This window comes from Podarcis cretensis (genome assembly GCF_951804945.1).
Source record: "Podarcis cretensis genome assembly, chromosome: 1".
NCBI lineage: Eukaryota > Metazoa > Chordata > Lepidosauria > Squamata > Lacertidae > Podarcis > Podarcis cretensis.
The window spans coordinates 12,901,786-12,929,194 of record NC_137170.1 but is presented as its reverse complement, the minus strand read 5'-3'; the positions used below and the strand labels follow the sequence as shown (position 1 = coordinate 12,929,194).

Below are 27,409 nucleotides of genomic sequence, written 5' to 3'. Positions count from 1 at the left end.
GATGAATGCATTGCAAACACCAGAATGCATATAAAATAACAGATCCATAATTATACTCCTGTATTTTTTAAAACAACCATGCCAACTCTCTGTATTAGGAACTTACTCCAAATCAAGATTTTTTTATTCTCCTGCAAGTGGAAGACAGGAGGGCCTGGCATGCTCTGGTCCATGGGGTCATGAAGAGTCGGACACGACTAAACGACTAAACAACAACAAAAGTGAATAATATTCACACTGTCCACTTTACAACCTGGCAGGAAGCACCTATCTTCTGGATGGATAAGAGAAACATTGGTAGTCTTGTAACTCAAAAGAGTATCATTCTTAATTAGTCCAGCTGACCTCCTGCCATCCTCCCTTTAATCTGTAGACCTGGGGCAAAAGGGTTGAAAACCCAGAGAGACTTCCGGTTGGCGCCAGCACTTAATGGCGGCTCTCTCCCCGATCTCCGGAGAGAGGGCTGCTTCACGAGTTCGGGTCTGACCACTACGGCGAAGCGGGGACCCCTAAAATCACAGGCGCGGAAGCCTGTGAACAAGGAGACTCGGTGGGCACCTTTTGTGCCCCCCTTTACTGCAAAAGAGCCTTTTTAAAGGCTCCGGAGGAGCATCGGGGGATCGTGCGGTGCTGAGAGTCGCTACGCAGCCCGTGAAGTGAAGCCACGTCGCCATAAGCGGAGAGCGCTGATTCCTTTCTGAAATCTTGACTGAAATTGAAATACCCGTAAGTAGGATTGGGAAACCTACTGGGATTATAAAAAAAAACATTTGAAATTTGGCTGAAAACGGGGATGGTAAATAAAGGAAGTCTGCCTCCCCCGGTTTGCATGGCTTTTAAAGTAACGGAACTGGAAAGCTGCAATTGAAGGAAAAGTAACTTTGAATTTTTGAATTACTTAACTTTGGCATTGAACTTTAACTACCCCTCCAGCAAGCAGGAGCAGGGGGGGAAGAAAAGGAAACTTGGCTTAACCTGCGTGAGAGGAAATTTAAGTGATTAATTTCTGCTGTCTCTGACTCTGGGAACAGACTGCCTGGGTGAAGCTCTTTGACAGGAACTGTATGATAGAACCTGCTGCAAAGCGGAGAGCTTAAATAGATACAATTTTTGGGACTTTACAGATACAATTTTTGGGACTTTACAGAAATAAATACTGTTGCAATTGGAAGATTGAAAGTTTCTTCCTCCAAGAGGGCTTTTGGTTTCTTTGTTTCTTCTGCTTATTGGACACAATGTACTGCTCCCTCTAGAGGGCTGAAAGGCCACAGTTTGTAACATAGACTGTCAAATAAAAACAAGTCACTGGATTTTTCCACTCAAGAGCTGTTCCTGTGGGAACGACCTTGGGACATGAGTGGTTCCGCAGAAGACATAACAACAAGATCTAAGGCCAAAGCTGCACAAAAGAAAAGAGGCTCAATATCAGGCTTAGCTGGACAGGAGAAAGGAATAAACGTATTCATGGATTCAGTGACTCAAGCATTATTCAAAATAAATGAATCTTTAGAAAATTTGACTAAGCAGAGCACGGAGAATACCAAACAACTGACAGAACTTACAACAAAATTGGACTTAAATACAAAAAGCATTACATCTAACACAGAAACCATAAACAAATTGGTTCAAGAAAACGCCACAATTCGAAAAATTGCAGAAGAGGCTAAAGTTACTGCAGAAACCACACAGGAAAGTTTAATACCAGTCTGTAAGAAGTTGGACCAGCATGAAGCGGCCTTGTCTTTGTGGGAGATGCAGAGGAAAGAGAAGAATTTGAGACTTAGGCTGGTCCCTGAAAGTGAAGGGGACCACCTAGTGGACTTTCTCACAAAAGAATTATCAGAATTTTGGCAGGTAAATTCAGAGGAAGAAGATTTTAAGATAACAACCGCCTTCAGATTGGGCAGAAGGCAAGGCAGGAAGATCCCAAGGGATTGTCTGATAACTCTGAGATCCAAAGAGGAAAGAGATAAAATTTTAAATTTACATTACCAGAGAACCCTTCAGATTGGAAATGCTTCTGTTCAAATCTACAAGGACATCCCAAAATACATTCTGGAGGTAAGAACTTACTTTAAGAACCTGGTTGACCTGCTGAAGAAGAATAACATACCTTTTAGGTGGGAATTTCCACAAGGTTTGTCTTTTAACTTCAAAGGAAAAAAAGTCAAAATAAGAACAGTGCAAGATAAAGAACAATTCCTAGACAGAAATGAGGAGGACCTTGTGAAAGGAGTGCTAGACTCGACTTCTGACACAGACCTTGGAAACTTGACATTTGGACTGAAGTCACCAACGGAAGAAGAACAGCTGCAGGGAGCAGCTGGAGGTAACTAATTAATAATGTCTCTGCAATTTTTAACCTGGAACTGTAATGGACTCAACCTTCCCAGAAAAAGGCGCGAGGTCTTCCACATCTTGAAAAGAGAACAATTGGATTTGATATGTCTACAAGAAACCCACGTAACAAGGGCACACAGAAGATTACTTATAAATAAAAGACTAGGACAGGAATTTATCTCATCAGATAAAGTTAAGAAAAGAGGAGTGGTGATCTATGCAAAGGAAAAATTGGCCCCAAAATTGATCTTTAAAGATGAACATGGAAGAATTTTGGCAATTGAGATACAAATCCAAGGAGAAAAACTCCTGATAGTTGGCATCTATGCACCAAATGAAGGGAAGGCAGAATTTTACAAGAAATTGCATGAGACATTAGCGGATTATTTGGACTATAAGGTGATTTTATTAGGAGATATGAATGGTGTGGTCTCTACAAATATGGATAAAGCACAAAGACAGGTGGTCTCTAAGGATGGGAGACTACCTAAGACCTTCTTTGAAATGACTGAAAACATAGACCTGATTGATATCTGGAGAACAAGAAACCCTCTTGAGAGAGAGGGAACATTCTTTTCAGAGGCACAAATGACATGGACAAGAATAGATCAAATATGGATTACTAGTGGAATGACTCCAAGGATAAAAAAGGTGGAAATCTGCCCAAAGACATGCTCCGACCATAACGCAGTGAAGATGGAAATGAAACTAACAACAGCTGGATCCTTCAGATGGAGAATGAATGACACCCTATTCAGAGAGGTGGAGATTTACAAAAAGGCCCAAAAAACCTTGAAGGACTACTTTGAGATAAATCTGAGGACAGAGGTTGAGAAAAGAGTGATTTGGGACGCAAGCAAGGCCGTGATGCGAGGTTTTCTGATACAACAGAACTCTTTAAAGAGAAAGAAACAAAATGAAAGGAAGGATAAGATTCTGGAAAAAATAAAAGAAGGAGAAAAGAAACTGAGGTCTAAACCAAAGTCTCATGAAATTCTGAGAGAAATTAAGTTCTATCAAATGCAATATATAGAATTGATGAACCAGGAGATAGAATGGAAAATTAAGCAAATGAGACAGAGGACATTTGAATCAGCGGACAAATGTGGGAAACTCCTAGCATGGCAATTGAAGAAGAGACAGAAATTAAATACAGTCACAAGCTTGGAGGTGGATGGAAAGAACATCTTTAAACCAAATGAGATTAGCAATTGCTTTCAGAGTTATTTCAGGAGATTATATGCACAAGGGCCGGAAAATGAAGGAGACATAGAAGATTTTCTTAAGAAATATGGATTACAAAAAATTTCGCAACAAAGTATGTTGATTCTAAATGAGAAAAATAACAGATCAAGAAGTGGAGGGTGCCATTCAAAACATGCAACTAGGGAAATCTCCAGGACCAGATGGACTAACCTCCAGATATTATAAAGCATTGAAAGAATGGTTAATACAGCCGCTTAAGGAGGTTTGTAATGAAATATTAGAGGGGAAAAAGGCACCTGAATCGTGGAAAGAAGCTTTCATCACGCTTATACCAAAGACTGAAACTGAAAAAAACCAGATCAAGAACTACCGCCCTATATCATTACTTAATGTGGATTACAAAATATTTGCTGACATTTTAGCAAAAAGACTGAAGAGGGTGTTAATGGAGGAGATTCATAAGGATCAGGCAGGCTTTCTCCCAGGAAGACACTTATCAGATAATGTAAGGAACATAATTGACATTATGGAACTGCTAACTGTAAATATTAATACGAAGGCAGTCCTAATTTTTGTGGACGCGGAGAAAGCCTTTGATAATATCTCTTGGAAGTTCATGAAGAAGAATCTCCATGGGATGGGGGTAGGTCAAAGGTTTGAAAATGGTATAAGTGCAATATATTCTGAACAAATAAGCTAATTGTAAATAACGTGGTTACTGATGAACTTTCCATAGAAAAAGGGACACGGCAGGGGTGCCCGATATCCCCATTACTTTTTATATCAGTCCTGGAGGTTTTGTTGAACATGATTAGGGGGGACCAGCTGGTAAAAGGAGTTCAGGTCGGAGCTAAACACTATAAATTGAAGGCATTTGCAGATGACCTAGTATTGACTTTACAAGAGCCAGACACTAGTACAAAAAGAGTTTTAGAGTTAATTCAATTCTTTGGTCAGGTGGCAGGATTCAAGTTGAACAAACAAAAAACTAAAGTTCTGGAAAAAAACTTAACAAATGTTGAAAGAGAGAGATTCCAAAACGAAACTGGGTTAATGGTGGCAAGGAAAGTAAAATATTTGGGGATTAACATGACATCTAAAAATGTGAATTTATTTAAAGACAATTATGATAAATGCTGGACAGAGGTAAAGAAAGATTTAGAAATATGGTCGAATCTGAAGCTTTCCTTGTTAGGCCGAATTGCAGTGATCAAAATGAATGTATTGCCCAGAATGTTATTTTTGTTTCAGACATTACAAATTGTGAATAAACAAGATTGTTTCAAGAAGTGGCAGAAAGATATATCTAAATTTATCTGGCAGGGCAAAAAGCCCAGAATAAAATTTAAGATACTTACTGATGCAAAAGAAAGAGGGGGGTTTGCCCTGCCGGATTTGAGATTGTACTATGAATCGGCAGCTTTCTGCTGGTTGAAAGATTGGCTACTTCTTGAGAATGCAGATATTCTGGATTTGGAAGGATTTGACAATAGGTTTGGCTGGCATGCATATTTATGGTACGACAAGGTTAAAGTTCATAAGGGTTTTAAAAACCATATTGTTAGGAAAGCACTATATAATGTTTGGATTCGATATAAGGATTTGTTGGAAAATAAAACTCCTAGGTGGTTATCACCTATGGAGGCTAAGGAGGTGAAGAAACTTAACATGGAATCCAAATGGCCAAAATATTCTGAAATTTTAGAACAAGAAAGCGGTGAATTTAAACTACAGAGTTTTGAGAAATTAAAGCCCAAGGTGCGAGATTGGCTCCATTACTACCAAATAATGGAAACTTTTAAACAAGACAGGAAAATTGGCTTCCAGGTGGAGAAATCGAAATTGGAAACAGAACTGTTAGAACCCAATACTAAGAATGTATCAAGAATGTACAATTTGTTGCTGAAGTGGAATACAATAGATGAGACAGTTAAATCAGCCATGATTAAATGGGCACAGGACATTGGTCATGACATTATGTTTGCTGACTGGGAACAGTTATGGACCACCGGTATTAAATTCACGGCATGTAATGCCCTAAGAGAAAATATTATGAAAATGATTTACAGGTGGTACATGACCCCAGTCAAACTTGCGAAGATTTATCATCTGCCCAATAATAAATGTTGGAAATGTAATGAGACTGAAGGCACCTTCTTTCACCTTTGGTGGACCTGCCCAAAGATTAAAGCCTTTTGGGAAATGATTTACAATGAAATTAAGAAGGTACTTAAATGTACTTTTCATAAGAAACCAGAGGCATTTCTCTTGGGCATGGTCGGCCAATCGGTGTCAAGGAGGGACAAGATTTTTTTTATGTACGCCACTACAGCAGCAAGGATTCTTCTAGCAAAGTATTGGAAGACACAAGAATTACCCACACTGGAAGAATGGCAGACGAAAGTGATTGAATTTATGGGACTGGCAGAAATGACTGGCAGAATCCGTGACCAAGAGAAAGAGACGGTGGAGGAAGATTGGAAGAAGTTTAAAGTATATCTTAAGAACTGTTATAAAATTGAGGAGTGCTAAAATGTCAAGGGGAAGGAAGATGCAGAATTACAGCTGAAATTGTTTGATAACTTAAGGTGAAACTGAGAAAGATAACAAGTGTAAATTTAATTGGCAAAAAGGGTTGCTGAAAAATTGTAAAATAAGGATGCAAAAAGGGTGAGGTATGGGGAAGTTCGAGAAAGGAGGTTTATGAAAATGAGGTTAAGAACTTATATTTGTGTGTTTGTTTGTATTTGTTGATGTTTTTATGTTGTTGTTGTTGCTTTGTTCTAAAATTGGAAAATTAATAAAAATTATTATAAAAAAAAAAGGGTTGAAAACCCAGAGATCCCAAATACATTCAGGAAGCATGCTGCCTAACACTAGAGGGAGTGAGGAGATTTAATAAATTATTAAAAAGTAGTGTAGGCACACCAAACACCTACTTAAAAAGAAGGTTGACCACTCACTTAATTGTTATGTAGTGAAGTTTCACCCTGGGCCAGCAGGGGGATACTGTATATAGTTTTCACTCAGGTCTGTAGATAGTTTTCACTCAGGTCCACGTCAGTTATTTTAGGCGGGAAACGCTGGGCTGTTGTTGCTACAATGTTGACAGCCGGCTGCCTATAAAAGCAGGCCGGCTGAGCTGTTTGCAGTCAGTTCTATTCCAGCTTACAAAATAAAGAGCTACTTGGAGAAATCGCTGTGTCGTCTGCTATGTCAAACCCAGAGATCCCAAATACATTCAGGAAGCATGCTGCCTAACACTAGAGGGAGTGAGGAGATTTAATAAATTATTAAAAAGTAGTGTAGGCACACCAAACACCTACTTAAAAAGAAGGTTGACCACTCACTTAATAGCATGTGCAATAGGTCTCCCTGGGGAGGGTGTTCCAGAGCTGTGGTGGCACCACAATAAAGTCCAGTGCCCAGCACCTGCCCAGCACATTACCAGTTGATATGGGGCCAAATAACAGCATACATACATGTTGATTATTTGGGTGGTAGGTTGCACTCACAGACAGCTCGGGCCTGCTCTGGGCTCCCTCATCTGCTCAATCCCCACAACTGTTGGGCGGCAAATTTGTCTGTAGTAGATTTATGATTTTTGCATAGGTGTACGAGAACAGTTTCCTGCACGTTTATTTCAACTCCTTTTCCGTATGCATGAAGTTGGCCGACAGCTTCTTTTCTGACAAAGTTGTTGCCCAGCTGTGGCACAGGAAACATGCATGCATTGGCTGCCAGTCCATCCCTTTACCCAAATGCCAGGTATGGTAAGTGAGTATTATATGTGTTTCTAGGGCTTCTTTCCTCAGGCTTTCTATTAAAAGAACGACTGCAATACCCCCCCCCCCGCCTCAAGCTGTGTCCTACCATTTACTAGAACCTTTGACGTGCCAGGACAGCTGCCAAGAGATAAAACGTCAGGAGCAACCACATTAGCACATTTTCTGTTAATCTTTTACTTTTGGGAAGAACAGCACTGCAATTCTCTCTCAGCGCCAGCTCCATAGTGCATTAAATCAGAACCAGAAGGAATATACAGTAGATCCTGCTTTTCTTTGGGGACACCAAATCAACTTTCAATGAAATCAGTTAAAAGACAATCAACATATTTTTAAACAACGGAAGTGACTAAATTTATTTTGCATCACAAGAATAAGCAATACAACAAACTTTTATCACCTTTCTCAAATACAAAAGAAAAAGTCTTAGCATGCAAACCATTTCAAATAATCTTGATAACTGTGATGTTAAAACTTAAGTCTCTTTAAAGTTTCAATTCCGGGCACATCAAAATCTGTAACTTTCCCTTTGCAAATTTTGTCTCCGATTCCTTCAGGTCAAGCATTGATGCTTGGTCATGTTCAACTAGTTTCTTTTGCAACATAGTTGAGCGTAAGTTTGAGCTTTGAGAAACGGCGTTCACCACTTGTCACTGACCCCGGAATGTGAGAAGGATCCTTAGAGCAACGGAAACATTAGGCAAATTATACAGGAGTTTTTTTTGTTGTATGAAGAGAAGTATACTCCTTGTGACAGCATAGACTTCGGAAGTCTTCAAGCTATTGCTATATATACCTAGAAAACAATTCTCATGTACGAATTACTCCAAAAATGCTAAAATTCTTCAAAATATAAAAGTAACATATTGTCAGAAATCCATAAGATATGACAAAAACTAATCTGTATCGAACTGTGCCTCCCTTAGTTCAGCATTGCATCCCTCTAGGGTCTGCACCAGAGCCGGCTGCCTCATTGGCCTAATGGTAGCATTGGCCACAACACGACCACATGGGCGGCTGAGTAGGTTCAATAATGAGCCCTCACCAGTGTTCGATTGCATTCAACTGGAGCTTTCCTCTGCTTCCGTTCAAGCCATCTCCCAGCTGGTGTCATTGCCCTAAGCTCGGGTGTACCAAGGAGCTAAGCTTCCTTGACTAGGGAAAACACAGGAAGATGCCTTATACAAAGTCAAAGCACTAGTCTATCCAGTCCATTATTGTTTACGCTGATAGGCAGCAGTTTTCCAGGGCAGCGGCAGAGCATGTCTCCATGCCACTCAGGTGGGGTGTGTGTGCATACCCATGCCAGGGGTGAAGGACAAATGGAGCCCACTGCACCTGCCCAGCCCCCACCTTTCATTTTCATCAATCACTTGTAGTCGAGTAAGATTGTCTTCCATGAACACAGTTTTAACAATGAGTCCGTAAGTAACTGTGGAGGCCATAGGTGGGGACATAGGTTTCCGGGCAGGAGTTGATCACTGTGAGGGTTTGCCAAATGTGCCTTCTTCTTAGCACGTTTTCCCCTTTCATCTGAGTTTGAGTGTCTTCAAAGCTCATGACACCTTTGGTAAAGACTGTTCTCCAATTGGAGCACTCGCAGGCCAGTGTTTCCCAGTTATACAAATATGATATCTTTATTGTCATTGTTCCATACAGAACAATGACATTGAAAATCTACATAAGACATTCAAAAACCGCTAAAAACTCTGAAACGCCATTTTAAAATACAATATACTATAGAGACCCCTTATGCTGCGTTTAGAACCAGAATTGCATTTGTGTAGAAACTGTTTCTCAGGCTAGTCTTGGTCTTTATAATCCTATACCTTCTTCCAGAAGGCAGAAGCTGAAAGAGATAATTTCCAGGGTGCGTACTATCCTGCGCTATCTCTGCAGCTATCTTATTGCACCTGACAGCATAGATTTGATCTAAGGTGGGAAGAGTACACCCAATTATTCTCTCTGCAGTCTTTACAACCCTGGACAGCATTGTTTTTCCCCTGGCCGTGCAGCTCCCAAACCACACACACAGACCATAAGTTAATACACTCTCCACAGTACAATGTTAAAATGCCATCAACAGGTCCTTTGAGAGATTGTTTTTCCGGAAGATTTGTCAGTGTTTATACTACATTTTTCTTTAGATTTGCCTGCCAGCCCCCATCACTGCTGGAGTGACACCAGTCCTGAGTGGCATGGCTCTCCAGTTGGCACCCTGCCCGGATCCAAGTCTTGCAAGGCAGTGCTGGGAGGGCAGTGTGGGAACCTGGTAGGCAGCCGTGATCCCTCAGTCCCAGTCTTATGTGAGGCTATAATGGAATGGTGCACAGTTGCTCCGTCCCTCTCACACGGTTCTCCCCACGTGGTCTCGCTAAGTGGTGCAGGGCTGGCTCAGGGAGGGCGGCAGGAGCTGTGCGCACTCCCCCCCATATGTGCCCAGGGTGATTGCCCAAGCATCCCTCTCACGCTACACCCCTGCTCCAGGGTTTCAGAGGGTGAGCCCTACCTAGAGATGGCAAGCATTGAACCTGGGATCCTTTGTATGAAAGGGGTCCTCTGTTCCTTCTTCTAGCTTTGCCCCTCCCCGCAACGCTGCAGGGTAGTGGGGGGGGGGTGGCAGTATTGCGCAAACCTACAAATTTCAGCAATTTTACCATGGTCGTTTGTGGCCCAATGGCACTTGCCTCCCTTACGCAATCAAAAGAGGCTGGCAAAAATGGTTATGCCTGTTTTTTAAAAAATGCATGTGCACTTTCGAAATCGGTGGAGAATAAGTCAAGTCAATAATTAAACAATGCTGTGACTCAGAGTAAATCACTGCTAAGCAACAGTCGTTCCAGTTTTACGTACTCAAAGGGAGCTGCTCATAATTAACCTTTTGCATTAAACACTCCTATGCACCACAGAGCTTTAAAGTCCAGATCATATAAAAAGCAAAAGCGCCTTTCTCTTTGCTGTACCCATTGAAGGCTGCATAGGTATCTATGTGCACGTGTGTTTTTGAACACCCCATACCAAAAAAATGATTTTCTGTACAGAGGGACAACTTAAATAAATAACCGTGTGTGTATGTGTGTGTGTGTGTTGTATATTCCCTCCTGCACTTTTAAATGGTGCAGTCTAGTACAAAACCTTATTCCTTGGTTCTGGCCAAGGGTGCTGAGAAACTTAGCTACATGGTACATGAAAACTCTTGTAATAATGAGGTACCGGTAACTGTTAGGTGGATTTGTAGCTGGTTGACTGACTGAACCCAAATAATACTTGTTAATGGTTCCTCATCATCCCGGGGAAAAGTGACGCGGGCTTTCCTGGGCCCGCTGTTGTTCAACATCTTCATGAACGATTTGGATGAAGGAATTGAGGGGATGCTCATCAAATTTGCAGATGACACCAAACTGGGAGGGGTAGCTAATGCTGCAGAAGACAGAAGCAATTCAAAATGACCTTAACAGATTGGTGAACTGGGCGCAAGTTAACAAAATGAATTTCCATTGGGACAAATGTACTGTGAGGTTCTGCACTTAGGCAGGAGTAACCAGCTGCAGAGATATAAGATGCAGAACACCTGGCTTACATGTGAAAAGGATCTAGGGGTCTTAGTGGGCAACAGGCTTTGCAGTAGCAAAAAAAAGCTAATGCTGTTCTAAGCTGCACCCACAGAAGCCTAGTGTCGAGGTCAAGGGAAGCAATGGCACCGCTCTATTCAGTCTTGGTCAGACCACATCTGGAGTACTGTGTCCAGTTCTGGGCACTACAATTTAAGGAGGATGTTGACAAACTGGGATGCGTGTAGAGGAGGGCAACCAAGATGATCCGGGGTCTGGAAACCAAGCCTTATGAGAATCAGTTGGAGCTGGGTATGTTTAGCCTGGAAAAGAGAGACTGAGAGGAGATAGGAGAGGATGGAGCTAACTAGTTTTCTCCTGCTCTGGAGGGTAGGACTCGAACCAATGACTTCAAGTTACAAGAAAGGAGATTCCAACTAGACATACAGAAAAAATCTTTCTGACAGTAAGAGCTGTTCGACAATGGAAAAGACTCCCTCGGGAGGTGGTGGACTCTCCCTCCTGGGAGGTTTTTAGGCAGAGGTTGGATGGTCATCTGTCATGGATGCTTTAGGTGAGATTCCTTCACTGCAGTGGGTTGGACTAGATGACCCTTGGGTCCCTTCCAACTCCATCATTCTACGATTCTATGAAAAGCCCAGCGGCTTCCTTCTTTGCTGCAAAAGCATCATGGGAGAGACAGCAACTTGGAGCAGAACAGCAGCACAGAGAAGTTGCTTCATCTTTCTCTGTCAATCATTTCTCTGCTCCCAATCATCCTCAGAGCCACTCCCTGCTCCCTACCCTGGGTGGCAAACAAACATTTGGAAACCTGCAGCGAAAGCCACCAGGGTGTGACCAAGGCGTTTTGCTGCTGGAGGCAGAGCAGCAAATAGTGTGCTGTCTCCCTCTCTGCCTCCCACCTGCTGTGCAAGTCAAGGTGCCTACTGCAAAAGGCCAACCAAGTTATTTTGATATTTGGGATAGAAAAATCTCACAATTTTCTCTTGCCCTTCTTTGGAAGGAACAGTTCAGCAACAGTAAGGGCAGCTATCCATGCCTTGCCTTTTCATGACTCCCCAAAATCAGCTTCAAGTGTGTTGGGTGGCAATTCGTAATGGGGGGAAAAGAGGGTGTCGAGACAATTGTCCCCTTGCTTAGGCATCTGAGTAAAAGGTGGCATTCGGACAGAGATTTGCTTCTTTGCAATTAGAATGATCTTGTCAAGTTAAAGCTCCTGTGTTTTAAGGGCAGGAGAAGAGGCTTGGTGATTTGGAAATAGTTTCTGCTGCAGGAAAACAAAAGTACCAGGAGATTCTAGCATCGAAGCCTTCTGATGGGTTCAGGGCATTCACCACAGTTTTAATATATTTATTTTTTACTATTGTTGGCATCCACCCGTCTCGAAAAACAATGGAGTGAGCCTCGGGGGGGGGGGGGGCAAAGTCAAACCATTGGAGTATCACTGCGCCTGCTGTGGCTTCAGAGACCTATAACTCGCAAGTGCTGCTGCCTCTCATGTTGTTTTTACTACATTAGCAGTCTTGGCATGCAGGGAAAGTCCATAATTCACCAAGGGCTTGAGACCACCTTACCTAGTTTAGCTGGCTAGTTAAAGATGTTTCCTGGGGTGTGGCCATTGTTGCATGCTGATAGCTTCTAGGAGCCACAGGTGAGAGCTGAGCGCAGGATGGGGACTACAGCTAGACAAACTACCCCAGGAGGAGGATAATGTGCCGTCCCCCACCAGATTTATTAAACCCTAGTAACACCCCATACACCAGCGAATTGCCATGGATTATATCTGGTAGCCTCAATGCTTGGCAATATGTATAGAGTTAGACTAAATTAAATTTTCTATTTTGTTCTGGTTTACAATTCCAAGCTGCTTTGACAACTGGATTTTCTAACTCTATAGTTTTTATGAGAATTTTGATTCCATTTTATGCTATCGTTTATTTTGTTATTTCTTATTAATCCACTTCATTTAAAATTGGCGTGTGTCTATTTGGGTGAAGCCTTTGTACCGAACGCAGTTCCTAAGTTCCTGGTCACTTGCTGTTAAGTTAGTGATCCTGAGGCTCAAGGAGTAAAGAGCCACTGCCATTTCTCTAGAGTCTTAGGGGTGTCTGCTAAGGTCTGAGAGTCTCCTGTCCCAGGCTGGCTGGACAGTAGTGGTGGCAGTGTATCTTGCAAGGCTGGTGGTAGACCCTGAATAGTAGCCCTGCTCTTGTAGTGCAGACCACCATCAAAACCTCCTTTGCACCACTTGAGCAGTTTCCTGCTCTCCCAGGACAACTATTGAGCTCCTCTGATATGTTGGAGTGGCTGGTTTTCAGATGACATAAGTCTACTGCTTTCATAGTTGCTTTAGCCATCTTTTCCAAAAATTATATAGTGCTGCTATTTAATGCACTTTTAAGTGTATACACACCAAGTAAATGTTGGGGGTCTCACCTTAGCTTTTAAGTCAGGCAAAGGCAAACTCCGGCCCTCCAGATGTTTGGGACTACAATTCCCATCATCCCTAGCTAACAGGACCAGTGGTCAGAGATGATGGGAATTGTAGTCCCAAACAACATCTGGAGAGCTGGAGTTTGCCTATGCCTGTTTTAAGTTATTGTGGCATATACTTTCATTGATTGGAGTCTGATCAGCTGCAAGAGCTGTGTTTTTTATTCCAACTGACTAAATATGGCCAACTCCTCCTGGTAGCTGTCATCTTAAACAAGCATTCACACATAAAAGTGTTGGGCTCCCAGGCACATGCCAAAATTCAAGTGAGAGCAAAAACTTAGATGAACAACTTGCAGGTCAACACATCTGAAAGTTCACAGCTCCCATCATCCATGATCTGACACCTGTAGATTCCTCATCCCTGAGGTACAATCAAGATGTAAAAGGAAATATTGAGCAGGTGCCGAGAGAAGAGGCAGTGGCTAAAGTAAAGGTAGGGCTATGAGGGGGAATGGAAGGTACCTGCAATGCTGGAAATTGGCATTTTCAAACATACTATTATGGACCAACCAATTAAATCTGTTTGCCATTGATCAGCTGCACCCCTATGGGACATCTGTTTATGCCTGCATTGCAGGGGGTTGATTACTTGTAATAAATGGTGATGGATTTTCCAGTTTAAGATGACCCTTCAGCTAGCACTGATGAAGCAATTTCATGAGTCCAGTTCTTTAAGTACAAGTTACCAACAGGCACAGAATTTATCCAGATTGAAAAGAACCTACTAAGCAAAGTAGTCACTTCATATTCAACTTTAATATAAAAAGACATTAATCACTTTCAAATGCATTAGAAAGTTTCCCCTTACAAACTGCATGATCTGGCACAAAAACTGAGTTACAGAAATAGGCATCTACCTGCCAGGTCTGGAAAACATACACTGCTGTTTTCAAATCAGGTGCTTCAAAAGCACTTAAATTATTAAGGCCGCAATCATGAAACCACTTCCTTGAAAGCAGCCCCATTAACCTCAGGAGGGGCTACTTATGCAAAGTGGTTTCAAATTGCAACCTAAACTAAGACAAAGACATTTAGCTATACATACACAATGACAAGGATCTTTATGCTTTGAAAGAGTTGTTCGGGTTGTGCATGGTGCGCAGCCATATTGGCTTTGAGGGCTATGGTAATTCCCATTGCAAAGATATTACAACTCTTTGCTGGGAGATAAGGCGTCCAACATTTTGACATGTGTCTTTTGCATACAGTGTCACAGCTGCAGAAATCAAAATGAGTTTTAAAAAGCAACATTTCCATTGAGCTATGCAAACAGATGCAAGGTAGCTAAAATTGCTTTGCCAGGTGGCAGATATACTCCTTTAACTGTTAAATGAAACTTTTTTTTTCAAAATAATCAAAGTACTCACAACGCTTTCTATTTTCCCACAAGCAGTATTGTTTCCTGTATTACCAGTTTACCAAGGCAAAAGTTGGGCAATTGTATTGCAAAGGTTATCACATATAACACACCCTCTCACTGGAAACCGCTTCTAGGAGTTAAGACAATTCATATGCACTCAAACAATTTCATCTTTTTCTTCAATGTTAACCTGCTATGGTAACATCTGTTAATCATGACTCAGCTGAACGCATTATTCACACTTGGCATGAGTGGAGCAAGTTAAGTTTGGAGAACACTCTTGAAAGGCCTCTGTAACAGTCTTGTAGTAATTAGTGCAAGTGAAGGGGGTGTTTTCCCCCCAGACACAGAGAAGTAGGATGGTAAACTTCAGCCAAATAATTCACTTGATGACACAAACATATAAATACTTATAAATAAAACCCACATAATTTATGCTTGAAGGTAACAAAAACATGGCTTGAACTTAGGCATCAAGAGCTCCTGCAGCTTGATGAATGCTCCTTCTCTGATGTTCACATGTCAAAACTAACTTAACTCTTTACTCCAACCTTCTTCAACTTGGTGCTCTCCAGATGTTTAGGGCTGCAGCTTCCATTAGCCCCAGCCAACATGGTTGTGTTGACTGGGGCTAATGGCAGTTAAAATCTAAAACGCCTGCAAATAAAAAATGTCTGGGGAGCACTAGATTGGAGAAAGCTGCTTTTCATAGTATTCCCAAGACTGATTGCTGTCAACTGCTCCTACCTTAAGAAGTCAGATATTTACACACTTCTGCTGAGCTGTGGAGAGAGGCCCACGGTATGGAGAAAAAAAAATCCCTTTTTCAAAGTGATTTAAAAAAATACAACTGCAAATATTTCAGGTTTTAAATAAGCAGTTGGCAGAAGATTTATAGCAAAAATATATCTTCAGAAAATAGCTGAAAGGTTCTGAATACTGATAAACATTTTTTTCAAATCTATTAACTATTTAAAAACAGAAAAGAAAGAATGACAGAGAAAGCTAGCTAGGATAATGGGCACCGCTGCTTTTTTGGCTCTTCCAAGAGCTTATACGGCAAATAAATGTAAAGAAGTCTTTGAAGTATTTACTTGGGATAAAGGAGTGGGGAGGGTAAACCAAACCTTTGGTCCTCAGGCCAATTACTTCAAAAGTAGTCCCACTAAAGTCATATGATTAAACCAGCAAAAGCAAATGCAAAGGATTGGTGGAAGGTTCCCAGCCTAGATAAAATATGGGCTTCAACTTAAGCAGAGGCCTTACAGCCCACCTTTTGCATGCTGAGGGCTGGAATCTATCTTGCATTTGCACCTTACAGGGGAGGATGAGATGGTCGAGGGAGGAGGAATCTTGCTACACCATTTTAAGCTCCTTCTAAATACTAGAAGGATCTGGTGTTGGAAGTGTTGGGCCCCAAGGAGGCAGCCTGGGGAATGTATGGGTTCAGGACAGAGAAATGGTGTGACTAACCTTGTGCACCCAGGAGTCTTTTGACATGAGAAGCCACGACTGAAACCCCAGGAAGTTCCTAACGCAGTTTGTGGCATGGCATAGGGGTGTCACAAGGTTTCAAAATCAGTAGGCTGGCAACTGGTTGATGTGCCTAGAATACCTCCCTGAATTGTGGCTGCTGAAAATATGTAAAGTTCAAACACTACAAGTTGCAGGTTAACTTTAGACATTAACACAACTTTGCAAAATGAAGTGCTTTTCTTTTTCTTTTCTTTTTTCTTTTTTGGAAGATCATGTGCAGCTTTGAGAAGATAAACTATTTGGAAGTTTCACTACTCGGGATCTGGCTTCTTTAAAGGATGTCTCCTTCACTCTTTGTCTCAAGATTCAACAAGAATCTCCACAAAATGATCAAGCTCATTAAGGTCAGATTTACAGTTAGAGTTAGAATTTGTGGCTGCTTGAGGAAAAGTTTCAAGTACATCACAGTGTCCCATTTTTGTACTGCCCATCATTCCCGTTAATACTGTGTCTAGATTGTAATAGGAACTGTCAACTTCTGAAAAGAGATCTTCAACCGAGTCAGGAGTTTTTGTTTCTAAGGTTTCAAATATTTGATCCAATGACTTGTGGAAGTTTCCTCTATTTTCTGGAGGGCTCTCCATGTCCCACACATTACTCTGCAGGTTTCTGGGAGCTTGTAGTGGAGCAGGTCTTAAGATTTCTGAACTCTCTTCTGACTGTGCGTCTTCAAAGTCTTTTGAGAAGCCACTATAACCTTGAACAAGCTTTTCTTCAGCTTGCTCCTTCGAAGACCGACAGAGAATATCTGTTGAAACCAGCCGATCAAGAGAGGTTGGTCCTGTACTCTGTGCATTTATCATCTGCCAAGTTCCGTCTTGGGTCATTTCCTCTTGAATCTGCCGTACTGTATTGGCTATAAGTACTGAACGATACAGATTAGGTTCAACAAGCATGTGGCAGAGCTGAAGTTTAACCAAAGACATGTCTAGTAGTGACTGGCGCTGGAGGTTATATGAGGGAATGGCTTTAAAACCAGCTAAAGTTCCTTCAATATCTTCCTCTCCATCAATACATTTCCTCTTCAGTCCACGTACAAACATTGTGTCCTGTTGAAAACAGAGCAAGATGCTATTAGATAACAAATCCAGAGCTTGTCTTCTAAGGTTTTATATTTAAAATCAAACAGCTTTATTACAAAACTGAGATTAATAAGGCATTCCTTTAGTCTGTACCCTGGAAATTAAACTCTGCATTTGACACAAAGTAATATCAATGGCACCCCAGGTGAAACCAGCTTTTGACAAGTGAATAATCTGCAGGTTCCTCTTACTAAATAAAACTTGAGTTAAAATCATTTTCAAATGTGATTCGCACACACCTAACATTCGATCAATACAGAATAGGTACTGTCTTCATGAGATAGCTTGTGCACAGCCACTCTATTCCAGGACAATTAACCTGGGACCAGTAAATAAATGTTCTGAATTATTTAGCTACAAGGTACGTTCAGACATCCTGGCACCAGAGCAGAGCATCTCTGCATGAGAGGGTAGCTAATACAAGCTGATTCTATATTCCTTTTTCTTGGTATGGAAAGAATCAACATACAACATCACAATATTTACAATTCCGAATGAGAGGGGTTTTCAAAAGATTTCCTAAAGACCATAGGAGCCCTGTGAGTCTGCCGATGGAAAGTGCTACAGAGCACAGATACTACTGTTGAGAAAGGAAGATGGCCATAAGGAGCAGAGCTAAATCCAGTTTGTCACATCCATGGGGGTGTGTGTGTGTGGGGGGAGAGATTCAAGTGCTCCCTAAGGGATCCTGGACTCCAAGCCAGGCATAGGTCAATGGCTATAGTCTAGCTGTCAGACAATTATTTTTAAAGGAAGTCTGCAGTTGGCAGACCAACCAAAACTGGTGGTGCCATTTCAGCAACAAGATGCAGAACCAAGTTTCCAGTCTGCTTTTTCAGGGGGAGCATGACTCTTCCTAGAAGTGGCAGCCTACCTATTTCTTGATTTCTGTGCTGCTTATCATCAAAATCTCCATAGCCTGGACTAAGCTTCACCTTATTAACCCTCATCCAGATAATCTTGGATTACGTGACTGAGGTGTCGAAAAGCTCCTGTTGCTGTTTGCAATGCGGAAAAAGGAGGTTCTTAAATGTGTCAGGCATATTTGCTAGGAAGATGAGTCTCAATCACATTTAGCACCATTGCGTTGTGATTCAACACAAGCAAGGTTTTAAACATATGAAATGGACAGACCATTGGTATAGCTCAGCATTCTGTACACTGATTGGCAGTGAGTCTCTAGGTTTTCAGACACGAATCTCTCTCTGCCACAGCTGGAGATGTTGGGACTTTCTGCATGCAAAGCATTACTGAGCTGTAGCCCCTTCCGTAGGAAAGAAATACTTGTGCGAATGCTTTCATCTTCCTGCTAGTTTAACAAGAAGCAAGACTGCAAGAGATCAAGCAGCTCTCTGACCCACTTAGGAACTACAAACATCTCGGTCGGTAGAGCACGAGACTCTTAATTGCAGGCTTGTGGGTTCAAGACTCACATCGGGCAAAATAATCCTGAATTGCAGGACATTGGACTAGATGACCCTTGTGGCCCCTTCCAACTCTACATTCTATGATTCTAATAAACAATGATTTTCTCTTCTTCTCTTTCAAACTCCTCCTGCCAACTCTAAATATCAATATGCTGCTACAAATAAAGCAGCGTCCCTCTTGGTCTTGTCTCTGGTGACTTGAAGTTGTGTCTTATGGTGGTTGTTCTGGCAGAAATCCACCATGGAAGGGAATGCTCATCACGGCGCCACAACAAAACTATTCTTCTCACAATAGCTGAGTAGACATGTCCCCCAGACATTGGAGGTGAGGGAATACATCCAAAGCAAGGCTAGTTAAGTGTGTTCCAGATGAGTGCACCAAAATACAAAGTTGGTGGCACAGAGCCTGTTCATTCCCAATTCTCAGGCCCACATGCTCAATTCAATCAGACTTCATGAACTAATCAAACCAGGGTTTGAGGGTGTATCCGAAAAAGGCAAAATAATTTGGACAAATCAGTTTGCCCAGTTCAAGGGCAACTGCAAAACCATAGGGGAAATGGGAACTGGCAAGCCTGAGATTCAAGCAAGATGAGAGATCATAGAGCCAAAGATAATCACTACCTTTTTCTCAAAATCAACTCATCCCACATATCTGTTGGTTGTAATGAGGAAGATATGGACAGATTTCTGCCACCACATGGATCCAGCGACTATTGTGATTTTGTTTAGCAATATGCACCCTCCAATTCTACCATTACAGGAGACTTCTAGTTTCACCCCTACCATACTCTCTTGTCTTCCTTTTCCAGTGAAACAGAAAAAGAAGATTTACTTCCATGCAGATTATATAGAAGAGAAAAACCAGGGCAAGTCAGAGCTGAGTGCATTATGACCAACCTGAATTCAGGGCTACTTCAAATACAAGACTACTAAAGTCAAGACATATATGGTGGCAGAGATTATCACAAGTAACTATTTAACCCATTAAATTCCCATTTCCTTGAGTCCCTGCACCTTGTGACTTGAGAGCACTTACTAAGTCCAGTAATGCTTACCAGACAAACTTTAATCCACAAGTTACCGTACTTACCAATAATTGTGTCTGATGCAGTCCTTCCTCTTCCCCCATATTACAGAGCAAGATTCCATACAGCAAGTGTTCTAACACCACCTACCTGAGAGCAGCAGGTGAAAAAATAAATATGCATTCCGTCAGTTAGAAAGAAAATTCACAGAAAATATGACAGAAACATTTTCAAAGCAAACTTATTTCCTCTCTTCCCATATGCATTCCCTCTCCCATTTGACAAAATAATGTGAAGTGAAAACTAGGCTCGCAGAAAGTATGCAGTAAACCTCCCAAATCAGCCCCTGCAGCTATGGCTGATGAAACTTGAAACATTTATGTAGCGCTTCCAAGCATTCAAAGCATTTCACATATATTACAGTGTTGCAATCCTTGCAAACACCCAGCAGGACAGATCAGTATTATTCCCACATTTTAGATGGGTGGTGGTGAAGGATAAAGCATTGGTGGCGGCCCACACTTGTCTAAGGGCACCTATTGTTATTAATTAGGGATGTGATTTCAAAATGCTTGATTTGAATACAGACACGGACTTCAATGGTAGGTGACCTTATAATTAGAAACTGTCAATTCACTCATGTTTGTCTCACATAGCAACAGTAGGAGCTAGCAGCTAGTATCATTGTCAACAAGGCTGGTACTTCTTGTCCAATGCCCTCAACTCCAGCTGTGGTATCCCAGGGTAAAGGAACTCACTTCTACTGCTAATTTTAATAAGATTTTCAATTTTTTAATGTTCTTGTTAGAACATATGAATGTGAAACATTAATAGATTACATGTTAAAAATACAGCCTTTAATACAGTACTTTCAGTCCTGAATCTACTGCCATCAATTTCATTGGGTGACCCCCTGCCCACTCACCAATATTGCTGAGACTGGCAATATGTTGTAAAAAGGTAAAGGATCCCTGACAGTTAAGTCTAGTCATGAACGACTCTGGGGTTGTGGTGCTCATCTCACTTTACTGGCCGAGGGAGCTGACGTTTGTCAGCAGACAGTTTTTCCGGGTCATGTGGCCAGCATAACTAAGCCGCTTCTGGCAAAACCAGAGCAGCGCACAGAAACACTGTTTACCTTCCCGTTGGAGCGGTACCTATTTATCTACTTGCACTTTTTGGTGTTCTTTCAAACTGCTAGGTTGGCAGGAGCTGGGACCGAAAAACAGGAGCTCACCTCATCACGCCAACCTTCCAATCGGCAAGTGGTTTAGACCACAGCGCCACCTGCATCCCTTGGAAATATGCTGTATGTCCTGACAATTGCTAATTACTTTCTCCCTCAATGGGGAAATGAAAATCTACCAGCTAGATGCAGTCAGCTAATCCCTTTAGCTACTGCTCATGTATAGTTCATGGATCTCTGAAACCTGGGGTATGAACCAGTTACTTATCAGATTTTATTGTGCTTCAAAGCTTATTACAGTGGTACCTCGGGTTAAGAACTTAATTTGTTCTGGAGGTCTGTTCTTAACCTGAAACTGTTCTTAACCTGAAGCACCACTTTAGCTAATGGGGCCTCCTTCTGCTGCTGCGCTGCTGGAGCACAATTTCTGTTCTCATCCTGAAGCAAAGTTCTTAACCCGAGGTAATATTTCTGGGTTAGCATATACCACTGTATTTGCTTCTTTACATGCCAAGATACCTGTCCCTTTACTCATCTGCACTTCTCTACTTTATTAATATTTATTGATGCTATTCTACAATTTCCCTTTTCCTGCAAAAAAGATATAGTTGCTGTGGATCGAATCCAAGTAACCCACATAATACGAGCAGACAACATGATTACCAAAGTAGAAAATCCACAGTACTGTACAAATGTGCCCTGCATAGGATACCAAGTGCTTCATTCAAGAGCTAACTACAGGAGGGCTAAGGTGATGTCACCATATTTAAATGTAACTGTGAAAGATATTTGAGAGGACTTATCTGTGATCTGCTACATGATATTTGATAAAATGCAAGATGGGCTGTGGGGGCCTGGATAGCTAAGGTCTCTAGGACGTAATCACCATTAAACTGGATAGCTAAAGTCTCTAGGACTTAATCACCATCAAAAACTAGAGACTAGTTTCTTTCAAGTTACTACAGTAAGGAAAAATAGGTGGCACTTTACAGACTGCAGTAAGTTGCATGGATAGGGTGGGATGCTGGTGTGAGATATAGAGATAAAAATCAGGAAACAATGTTTCTGTGTACAGGATGGTAAAGACAACTCTGTCCAATTTTGAGATGAGAAGGATTGGAGGATGACACAAGAGGCTAAGAAATTACTAGATTATGTAGGATGTGTGGATAACACAGTTACCAAAGTGACGTGGCAAGGGCTGGTCCAGCTGGAAAACTATTTTAAGGTTTTTAAGATGAAGTTAAGCACAAGCCATGCATAGGGCTGCCAAGATCAAGTTTCTGGGTGCTAGGGCAACTGAATGCCTAGAACTTTTTCTAGCCCTGAGTGAACTTATAAGACACAAAAAAGGGAGGCTTGTTGAAGAGTCTTGCAAAATTAAGTACAGGGACAATGTTTGGAAAGGCTAACGTGTGGAGCTTTTTGGTTCAGAAAAAGACAGCTAAGAGCAACAGCTTAAATCATGCACTGTGTGGTGAAACCAAATAGAATCCCTCCCTTAATAAACCAAGGTTTTACTTAATAAAAATTGATGTGTAGTAGATGTAGGAGAGACAAAAAGTACTTCATGCAACATGGTTTTATTAAAGTCCCTGCCACAAAACATGGGTGATGCTCATTGGTTTAGGATGGCTATAGAAGGGGTTTAGACAAACTCATGGTGAATACTTATCAATAGTTGGTTAGGACACAATGTTAACCAATAGTTTACAGATAAAAGAACAAACCTAGCCTCCCCCAGGCTCGCATATACCTCTTCATTCTGATTTGGAATTTAGAAACTTTACATTTAATTTTGGATTAACCACAGCTTGCTATTTTATCTGAACTCTGACAAACTGTGGCCAATCTTAACTATGGTTAGTGGAAACATGCCGACTTCAGGCCACAGCTTATTCAGCTAACTTGTTTTAATTAAACATAGTTAAAGTTAACCATTGTCAGGGTTCAGACTATACACTACTGTGGTTAATATAGAATAGAAGCAGAACAACCCAATTCTCTCTTCACTGGTGCCCCAGAGGAGAGGTGCAGCTAGGTTTGTGCTTCTGATGTTAAAAACCATGTTTTGGCAATGTATCCAAAAGTAGCCAGCATGCCACTGAATACCACTAACTTGGAATGGAAACAGTGTATTTTTGCCTTTGTTCTGTGCTTGTGGGATTAATGGAAGCATCCAACTGCCCACTGTACTAAGATGGACTGATCTGATCCGGTAGGCATCTCCCTATAAACTGGCTTCTTCTGGCTTATCAAAGTCTGTGCCTTCTAGCAGGCTTAAAAACTGAGAAGTCCCACACATCAAATCTTACCTCAGTCGCCTTAGGTCTGAACCTTCTAGCAGGCTTAAAAACTGAGAAGTCCCATATATCAAATCTTACCTCAGTCGCTTTAAGCAACCAACAATTCAGCTTCAGGCTCTTATCTGCATTATTGAAATAATAATGTCCTATGTTATAAGGCTATAAAAACAACTGAAATGTGGGTTGAACAATTGAAAGAGATCTATGCAAATAGAACAGAATTATTAACTGAAATACTGTGAAGTTAGATAATTGAAAACTTCTGCCTTGGACAATTGTAATAAACTAAAGTTGTACTCCTAAACACAATTACTAATAAGCAAATCCCCTTGGACTGACTTCAGAATAAGCATTCTTACAACTGTGTTGTAAACTGTTTCTGTAAAAGGGATAGTACAGTGCATAATATTCAAGATAGTTCAGAATATCAGGTAGACCAGAGAATCAAAAATATGGTGTAACAGAAAGGACAAAAAGAACAGGATAACTGAAGAATTCATGGGGAAGTGAGAAACTGCTCCAAAAGATGGAAAGTCTCAGATGAAAACTATATATGGATAAATATGATGACGTAATTATGGGAAAAATTCTTTGGCAATAGGGAAGACAGCATGCAATGGCTGTGAGGAAAAAGCCGAAGAGGATATAAGAATTTCAAGTCAAAGGTAGGGATAAAAAGGCAGGAACACAGATAATATTACACTTTGCTTTGAGAGGCAATACTCAAGAAAGGGTGCAGGGCAAAAGTGGAGATGAAGGACAGCAGTCAAGGTATATAAAGGAGTCAGGCAGGTAGATGATGTTAAATGCTGACACATCTTTATTCTAAATCATCAGACACACATCCCACATACAAGACCACCTAAGCCTCTTACCAAAAAAGAGACCCCCCCCCGTGCTGTCTTAAGAGATATGAGAACCCAACTTTCCAAGGACTCCTGCTTGTACCCATACACCTCCAAAGCTTCGACCCACCTATTACTGATGGGCGGGCGAAGAAGACATGCCACGGTTGCTTGCAAGAAAGGTACACATGTACGTGTGCATGTGTCAAAGGAAAGGAACACGCTATAACGCTTGCAGGGTGCGGGGAAGAGGGGCTTGATGGGACCAGGAGACCAGGTTTCAATCGGGGCAATTTTTTTCCTAGTGGGGGAGGGGGAGAGCAAGAGAAACATTGTGTTGCGAGCTGCCCTGAGATCTATGGATGAAAGGGGGGATATATCTATCTATCTATCTATCTATATAGATATATATATAGAGAGAGAGATATAGATATGTGTGTGTATGCATATGATGTTTCTCTTGCTCCCCCCTCCCCCACTAGAAAAAAGGAAGAGAAAAAGAGGAGCAGCAGAGGTTTTCCAGCGGGGGCGGGCAGAAAAGAGAAAACGTGGGCAAGATGTAAGAAACATAAAGGGACCCGCGTGGGTGTGGAAACACCCGTGCATGTGCCTGGAAGCGGGGGATGAGCGCGTTTCAAAAGGGCTCGGGGCGCGAGTGGGGAAGGGAAACAGGAGCTGCAGCCGCCGCCAACCCCCCCCCCCCGCCGACCCCACTCCTGATGATCAGACGGGGATGATGTGGCGGCGGGGGGGGGGGCGAAGAAAAGGAGGCGAAGGAGGTAGAACCAGGTTCCGGCCGGGGAGCGAGGCTGCTGCTGGAGCGGGGCCAAAGCGGGTGGAAGGAGAGGATAGCAAAAGCTGCTGCTTCTCGGCGACGAGAGAAGCCGGACGGGGCAGTAGCGCATGTGGGGCAAGACTCGACGGGGCTGCTGCTGCTGCTGCTGCTGCTGCGGGGCGCCAGGGGAAGCGGGCGGGATGATTCATCCTGTCCTCCTCCTCCTCCTCCTCGGCCGCCATTTTGGAGCCGCGGCTCCGTGACCCTCCGCGGGCTCTTCCTCCTCGGCCGGCCCGGCCCCGCCGCTTCCTCCCCCCACCTCCTGCGAGTCACCGACCCGGGGCCAGCGACCCCCTCCGTGGTCCAGCCCGCCGCCCGGCTCTTCTTACCCGCCGGCCCGCGCCGCCTGCCCCTGACGAGCTCCCGCTCCCGCCTCGACGAGCTCCGCGCCTGAGAGGAAAGGGGCGGGGCCAACGGTCCCGGGAGCTCCTCCCCCTTCCCCCTGCGCCATCTTATTGTCAAACCCCACAAAGAAACGGTCGCCTACGCCTCCTTCTTCCCTCTCTCACCTTGCTATTGGCGCGGAGGAGGCACGTGGGAGGCCTTCGGCACCGCCCGTCGCAGGCTTCGGCCTTCCCATTGGGTCGCGAGGGAAGCGGGGGAGATGCTCTCCGCTGAGATCATTCGCGCTGGTGTGGAGGGGGAGTGGAGATCGCTACGGAGATTAGTCCCGCCCACCCGCCAGCCGCCTTTCCTTCTCATTCTTGGGCCCTCGGCCGGGCATTGGTGCAGGGCGTTGCCATGGAACCCAGCCCCGCCCCTCGGCTGTAAGTGGCTGGCCGGGAGGCAGGCGAAGTTTCAAACGCTTGCCAAAGGCTGGGCAGGATTCGGAGGGGAATCCCACGCGCGTTTACATGGGAGTAAGCCTCGCCGAACTTCGGGCTGCAACCCTACGCATTACTTCCGTGGACTCCCTCTTCGATTCCTTTTAAATGTTGACCCTGGTTTACTATGATATCCGGAACCTGCAAACTGTGGTTTAATTCAGATACCATGGGCTACCGTATTTGGCCCACGTACTAACCATAGTTGCTGTTAATGCAGAACGGTAACTCCGGGGAGGGGCCATGGGCGTAGCCAAGGGGCAGCTGCCCCCCCTCAAGTAAAAATACTTAACTGAGGTTCTGCCCCCCCAACATGAAGCCTGTCCCCCCCCCCACAAAAATCCTGGCTGGACCCATGGGGTGGGCTAGACAGGTTTTTTTTCCCCCCAGGGGAATCTTCCAGAAGGGCACCATTGAGGCTCTCAGCTTTGTGTGTGTGTGCGCGCGCACGTGCGTGTGCGCAAATGCACAAAAAGGTAAAGGTAAAGGTACCCCTGCCCGTACGGGCCAGTCTTGACAGACTCTGGGGTTGTGCGCCCATCTCACTTAAGAGGCCAGGGGCCAGCGCTGTCCGGAGACACTTCCGGGTCACGTGGCCAGCGTGACATCGCTGCTCTGGCGAGCCAGAGCCGCACACGGAAACGCCATTTACCTTCCCGCTGGTAAGCGGTCCCTATTTATCTACTTGCACCCGGAGGTGCTTTCGAACTGCTAGGTTGGCAGGCGCTGGGACCGAGCAGCGGGAGCGCACCCCGCCGCAGGGATTCGAACCGCCGACCTTTCGATCGGCAAGTCCTAGGCGCTGAGGCTTTAACCCACAGCGCCACCTGCGTCCCTATGTGCAAATGCACATAGGGGGTGCCAAAATTTATTTGACCAGGGTGAAATAAAGCCCCCCACCCCTGTTGAACGCCATAGCAAGCTATGGTTAGCACTCAATAGGAAACAGAGGAAGGCCTGGTATGCAGTGCTCCCCCCCCCCTAAAAAATGTTTAGTGGTACTCTCATTTTGACTCAAGAAAATCACCATTTTATAGTTCAAATTGGGGAAAATAAATACAGTAAATGGACAAAGATTCACAAAATGTTTAGGGGTATGTGTACCCCTGCGTGCCCCCTGAAGAAAAGCACTGCTTGTATGCCATGAGTTTTCTGCTACAAATCGTGTACAAATTATAATCATCTTCATCTTGCTCTCTTCTGGTTTTGACCATGCAACCTTTCAGCTTTAATTGCCCTGGTACAGAAAGAAGCAGTGGGGTTAAGTAACTGGGGCAGAATCAAGGGGTTTGTGTTCAGCGTTGCTGGTGACCTGTTAAAATGTCACTGTCATTTTGTGGTCTGACTTTCTTTGTGCAACTCATCTGCCTATTTTCTGTTTCCTCTTCTCAGAGGTTGCTTTCAGAATCAGCTATCCATTACCTTGTGCTCTTGTCTGTGGGTGTTTACAAGAATCAAGGGTTAATCCTAGTGGTGCAGCAATAAAACTGCTAGTGTATTTGCAAAGCTAAGCAGGGTAGCAAAACCTGCATGTGAGGTTTTCAGATCTGCACATTGGTTTCATGCTAATTCCCCTGTGGA

The 27,409-nt window shown here is 43.1% G+C and overlaps 1 protein-coding gene and 1 long non-coding RNA gene across 6 annotated transcripts in view; one reads left to right on the top strand and one right to left on the bottom strand.

The window, feature by feature from the left end:
- The window catches only part of LOC307208969, a 380,739-nt gene that overhangs the window by 117,528 nt on the left and 235,802 nt on the right, over positions 1–27,409 (top strand). The window lies entirely within an intron of this gene.
- Positions 14,137–25,461, bottom strand: CDCA4 (cell division cycle associated 4). Of its 5 annotated transcripts, XM_079962412.1 has the most exons (4): positions 25,334–25,430; positions 23,403–23,446; positions 19,898–19,982; positions 14,137–17,344 (listed from the first exon to the last, which is right to left on the bottom strand). In XM_079962412.1, exons 3-4 carry the CDS (start codon positions 19,934–19,936, stop codon positions 16,595–16,597), a joined length of 789 nt encoding a protein of 262 aa, XP_079818538.1. In that variant the 5' UTR covers positions 19,937–19,982; positions 23,403–23,446; positions 25,334–25,430; the 3' UTR covers positions 14,137–16,594. The 5 variants fall into 5 exon arrangements, with proteins under 5 accessions (XP_079818538.1, XP_079818537.1, XP_079818541.1 ...); XM_079962411.1 differs by lacking the exon at positions 23,403–23,446 and having other exon boundaries at positions 25,334–25,461; XM_079962415.1 differs by lacking the exons at positions 23,403–23,446; positions 25,334–25,430 and adding an exon at positions 24,300–25,232.

Coding starts and splice junctions, on each gene's coding strand:
- CDCA4 (XM_079962411.1), bottom strand. CDS start 19,936: ATGGGGGAAGAGGAAGGACTGCATCAGACACAATTATTG. Junction 17,345..19,897: donor TGCATCAGACACAATTATTG/GTAAGTACGGTA, acceptor TGTTTTCAACAG/GACACAATGTTTGTACGTGG.